The following is a 6,000-nucleotide window of genomic DNA, read 5'->3' as shown; positions in this document are numbered from 1 at the left end:
TATCACTATCCTGAGGAACCAATTTGTTGCACCTCTAGCATTGCCAACTTTCCATACTTCAGAATTGCAGTGTGCTGAACAGGAGTCCATACACTGATTTATTACGTATCATAACTAGAATGGACTTGAAAAAACCAAGCACTGATGCTTTTGTTAGACCAATTCATTTAACAATCATAACTAGAATGGACTTAAAAAAACCAAGCACTGATGCTTTTGTTAGACCAATTCATTTAAGAGGGTACAGGACTACAGGCAAACTCTGTACTATAGTCTGGCAAGTTACCTTTTGCACAAAAAATGTAAACGGTGAACTTTATGAGGATTCTATTGTTTATTAAAATTAACTGGCATGCAAATATATGCATTTTTTGTGACAATCTTTCTTGGTGTACTGGAGTCCGTATACATCTTGCAGGATTTGCAGTTATTTTACTGCTTCTGGTTGATCATATTACATCACGGTATTACCGTTACAAGATTGAGTGTTACTGATGATTTAAGTTCATTAACTTCCTATTTCAGCGCTCTCGGTGGAGTTTACCAAGTCTCAAGTTGTTGCTTCAATCCCAGGATTTTTCTTTTGTGTATGGTATGCCATGAAGAAGCATTGGCTAGCAAACAACGTTTTGGGAATTGCTTTCTGTATTCAGGTTTGTTTACTGCTACTTCCGAGTTGAGGTTTATATGCATTGATAAAATAATCATGGCATGAAACCTTCATAGACATGATATGTTTTCATCCCCGTTTTCAATTGCTCAGGACCTTAAAAAAAATTTGTAACCTTGCAGGGAATTGAGATGCTATCACTAGGATCATTCAAAACCGGTGGTATTCTCTTGGTATGGGCTCACTAAGTTTGTACTGAATTGAATTTTACATATTCTTATTTTCTGGCGGTACTTGTAAGTTGTAACACATTCCATTGTTTCAGACACCCACATGCCATTGTTTTTGTCACCTCTTTGCTATCATAGTACTTACTATGTGGAGCATGACATGTATTATTAATACAATTAGAAGAAGATAGGATGACATGTAGGTACCTCAAATACAATTTGAAATGTCTGATCCGCTAGCACTTCTGTTTGTCTTTCTTTTGGTCATGAAAGAGAAGTCTGCCATTTCTAGGAAACCAATGTATTGATTGCTGTACTGTATTGAGGAATCATATAATTTACACTAGTGATTAGGCTTATCATGGTACTGTGTCCTTCTTTTAATAGTTAATACATTTTAGAATACATTTCTAGTAGCTCAAGAAATGCATTGCAGATCATTTTCTTGTTTTCATAATTTGTCTGCAATATAGAATCAACTTTCAGTCTTTGATTACTTTAACTGTATTTGAACGGGGAGAATGGTCGCTTAATTCCCTTTTGCCATTTCAGGCTGGACTTTTTGTGTACGACATTTTCTGGGTGTTCTTCACTCCAGTTATGGTCAGTGTTGCTAAATCATTTGATGCTCCAATAAAGGTTAGTGTTCTGTCACAGTGAATTGCCCTTTTACCCAATACATTTTGCTCCATTTCAAATAGTCTAATCGATCCATTTCCACCTTCTTCTTTTTTGCAGCTTCTGTTTCCAACTGCGGATGCTGCACGCCCATTCTCGATGCTTGGACTTGGTGACATTGTCATACCTGGTTAGTGAAAAAAAAGTGGGCTAGTTTTGTCTCAGATTCTAGTGATATTCTAATCATGCAAGCTACATCTGAGTGACAACTTTGTTCGAACTAGTGATATAAAGGCTGCTAGTCCGTCATTTTTGTTAAAAAAAACTGCATTAAGTTCTTGTAGCTGTTGATCTAAAGGCTGTAGTTTAGAAAAGAAACATGCTGTATCATTAGAGCTGGATTGGAGATTTAGAGTTTTTTGGAAACAGGAATACAACATGTACATGTTCAGACTTTGGTGACAATATACTAGGCTGTTGTTGTAATGCCACGGCCACCACATGACTGGATCCAGTTGCAAACAAATCTACTATTAAGACGTGTGATTGAAGGCACACTTGAACTCTTGGGTCATTGTCGATCCAACTAGTATGTTCCAGTCCTGGTACCAGGACAGTAGATACTAATGCTAGAAAGTATTTATGATTTCAACTACTTCCAGTTGCTTGTAAAACTGCATTTCTGAATCTGACTTCTGGTATTGTTGTCCAGATGGAGCCAACAAAATTAGCTTGAACTACTATTTAAAGTGGGGATGTATGCTTTCGTTCTACAATGAATACTTGGTTTTTAGAATTATAGTAATTAAATGGAATAAAGTGTTCAGCAGTGATGCTCTGGCAATTGAGGCATCGTCGTCTCCCATGGATTAGTTTGGTTGATATGATCCATTGAGCCATATTTACCCTCTTTTGTGTTTACTGTTTAGTAGAACTAAAGCAGGAAAAGTTTTTTATGGGAACCGATTGTTTTTTCCAAAGCAGTTTTGCATCATTCAATCAAGATAGAAAAGCATGCAAAGCTCCCATGTTTCCACATACATGGTAATTTATATTTCTAATTCTGATTCCAGGTATATTTGTCGCACTTGCCCTGCGTTTTGATGTCTCGAGAGGGATTAAGAACCGTTACTTCAATAGTGCATTTTTGGGATATACTGCTGGTTTGACAGTAACCATAGTTGTGATGAACTGGTTTCAAGCTGCACAGGTTAGTTCTGTTACTATCGTTTCTTGTCATCTTGTGCTCTCAATGTCTGTGGATCTCTGAAATACTAAACCTGTTTTTTCCTCATCTTCTGTTTTTTTTTTCATATGCAGCCTGCTCTGTTATACATCGTTCCAGGCGTGACTGGTTTTGTCGCTGTTCACTCTTTGTGGAATGGAGAAGTAAAGCCAGTAAGTTTATTAGACCATGGTATTTCCTCCAGTTTGATTCCAGTATTCTGGATCTGAAGTTAACTAGTCCTGGAATGAGATCATAATTGACAAGCTGGATCATGCTTGTGGCATTCCTACGGTTAGCCATGAGGAAAAAAACACTATTGGCAATTTTTAAAGAAAAAACTATACCCAGCAAGTCCAGACTACACATGGCTTGCTGTCTTGCACTAAAGAATTTCCATACCAGTTACCGGCTTGTTCCTTTGCTGTGATGAGATTCCATGGTGCCATCACCAATTTGTTCATTTCCTATTTTATCGTGGCTATAAGAAACTGGTGCAATGCAAGTTTTTTTTAACTACTTTACAATGCCAGCTACTGGAGTTCACAGAGTCCCAGCCTGAAGAGCAGGAAGCTGGCGAGGAAGAAGATGAAGAACCCAATCAGAGCAAAAAGGTGGACTAACCCTGTAGCTGCGCTCAGGTCCTTTTAGGAGAAGAGGAAACAAGGCAGGAATTTCAGGCAAAGTCGGCAGCTAAATAGGCTGGATGACCTTCCGAACACCGGTTTCCTTGAGAACTGAGAAACAACTCACATTATAGAACAACCCTTTTTTTGTTTCGAAAATTATTACAATTTGGTATGGTGCGCGTAGTAGATCGAAGAGGGAAAAGGGATACATATGCTAAGAGACTTGCAACAGAATTCAGTTCAGTTCAGTGACATGACTTTACCATCTGCCACCCAACCTTTTTGTTTTCAGATTTCGCTCACCATTACTGTACTGTGATTCTGTGAACGCACACATGCTGTATTCCGTGATCTATTTTACCTGGAACCCTTAATTAGCATGACAAGATGTTATGCATGCTGAGTAGGGTATATCTCACATGATATCCGAGGACACGACTGCGCTTTTTTCCACGATTTTGAACAGAGGCTAGAATACTAGACTCAGAGCTGGGAGTAAATAAATATTATTCAGTAGATAAGATTACTGGTACTTAGGATTACGTATATGTAGCTGATGTTCAATCATGTCCCCTCTAATATGTATAGGTGGTCCAGAAGCAGAAGCAGAAGCAATTCTTTTCATCTCCATGATCTAACATACCTCTTGGATCACTAAAACCTCACTTTACACAGGCCAAGCAAAGTTAATGTACTGTTCTCCCATGGCTAGAGTACACTATTTGCAGTGAAAATATATAACTGCGGCATAGAAAACTGCAACCAAGTAATTAAGGGCATGCAATAGGCAGTGGTGGTGAATCATTGCATTAGAAAGATCGGATTTGCATTATGATGATTGATTTGGCGATCTCTTCTCGAGACCTGTGAAACCTTGGGCTGATAAATATCCTGAAATCATAGAGCATGCATGCATTGTAAGGTGGCCAGGGGGACAGCGTTCCTTCCCTTCCTCCTCCTATGGCCGACTTTCCTTCTTTCTTCCTATGGATCTGTCCCCTCCTGCTCAATGGCGGCTTCTTTGATCCCCAGAATTTTAAAAAACACAAGTGTTGAACGTCCTGATGCATGCTGAATATCCCTACAGGAACTCCAGAAAAATGCAGGTGCTACAGTTAAATCAAATTATAAGGCCGACCCTCCAGAAAGATCTCCAAAATTCTCAATTAGGGGCATGCATGTCTAACGTCAATGATCATGTAGCACACGAACCATATGCATGGCCGCTTTATATATCTATATATATAGATCTTACATCGAGATCGATATGTGATGTCCAGGAATCCGGCAATTGGCAGTAAGCAACAAGGAGCTAGGCAACGACGACTAGAGATCTCGAGATCGATCACTCGCTGATTTGGCTGCTAGGGCTTGCAAGCTAGCTACCGCTATCACGATCGTTCCTGAAACAATGCTATTTCCTCCGTCCGGACATCTATAGACAAATCCGAGTCACAGAAGAATTATTTGGGCCATTTGTTATCATAGTAGTACGTGTGTACGTAGGCGACAAGGGGGATAGAGATATATGATGCAACACATATGAGAAGCAAGCAATGTACGTACTGTGTACTGTACTACTGTACTCTACATGGTGCATGCATGCATGCCTCCCATGCAATCATGCCGACAAGCTATTGCTAGCACATCACATGCACGGCAGTACGTGTATCCATCTCGTCTGCATCCATCCATCGATCAAAGTTGACAATTATATATAGATCAACGTGCACAGAACGAAGAAGACAAATCACACGCCAACATGTGTCGATCAGTATCGACAAGTATGTATATAAGCAGGTAGTTTAGCAGGGAGCCATCTTTAATTAATAAAAATTCAAAGGAAGAACTTATGAATAGGCAGCCGATCGATAATGTAATTAGCTCAAGCACCAAATTGAAGCAAGGTGTAAGTAAAAGTTATATATATACCATGTCCAAATGCTTATGATTGGTATGCATGCAAGTCCTTAAATATTTCGACCAACTGATACAGTATATATGTCCGTGCCAGTACTCAGTCACATATATACACTAAAGCACCAAATTGAAGCAAATTGTGGAGCACCGGCCTCAGCTTTGCAATTTAAGCACCTAATGCTTCTTAACGACCATGTACTACTACACATGGCCTAAAAAATCGAGCATACTTTTCAGCTAAACAACTTTGTCGTCGTTTATGTGTTCTCCAAAGAAAAGACTTTCGTCCTTTAGGCATGCTTGGTCTAATCGCTAGGAAAGCATCTTAGTTAGCTGTTGATATTTCCATCAGTATATATGGTTAAGTTTTTTTTTAAATAACTGAAGTCAAAACCAAGGTGTCACTCTTTTAGTGTGAAAATTGGAAATATGTTTGGTTTACGCAAATTTATGCCCTACCAATTCTTGCATACAAATTGGTCCACGTTTAGGCCTGTCCTCATTTTTCATCAGTTTGAACTTTTGGGTGAACTGGTTCGGTGCATGAAACTTTGACTCTGATACCATGTCAAGCTTCATGCATTAGCCAACAAAAAAAACGATCTGATGAAACATCACCCGCTAACATTTATGCCAAATCGACGGGTTGTGAGAAAAAAAAATGACAAGTTTCGGTGGAGATTCATTTTTACTTTTAAAAATGGTCAGAATTATCAATTTTCACCTTTAAATAAATTTAACTTGCTCTAGCGCCATATACCCCTTCTT

The 6,000-nt window shown here is 38.9% G+C and overlaps 1 protein-coding gene across 1 annotated transcript in view; it reads left to right on the top strand.

Moving 5' to 3' along the window:
* LOC100836078 (signal peptide peptidase 2) overlaps positions 1-3,716 on the top strand; it is a 4,898-nt gene extending 1,182 nt beyond the window's left edge. The window contains exons 5-11 of the mRNA XM_003558964.4: positions 526-653; positions 793-843; positions 1,393-1,479; positions 1,579-1,648; positions 2,532-2,668; positions 2,779-2,856; positions 3,217-3,716. Coding sequence (XP_003559012.1) covers positions 526-653; positions 793-843; positions 1,393-1,479; positions 1,579-1,648; positions 2,532-2,668; positions 2,779-2,856; positions 3,217-3,306 — 641 coding nt within the window. The 3' untranslated portion in view covers positions 3,307-3,716. The remainder of the gene's footprint in view (positions 1-525; positions 654-792; positions 844-1,392; positions 1,480-1,578; positions 1,649-2,531; positions 2,669-2,778; positions 2,857-3,216) is intronic.
* The last annotated feature ends 2,284 nt before the right edge of the window (positions 3,717-6,000 follow it).

Source organism: Brachypodium distachyon, chromosome 1 (genome assembly GCF_000005505.3).
Source record: "Brachypodium distachyon strain Bd21 chromosome 1, Brachypodium_distachyon_v3.0, whole genome shotgun sequence".
Lineage (NCBI taxonomy): Eukaryota > Viridiplantae > Streptophyta > Magnoliopsida > Poales > Poaceae > Brachypodium > Brachypodium distachyon.
Note: the sequence above shows the minus strand (reverse complement) of the source record. Positions and strands in the feature narration are given on the sequence as shown.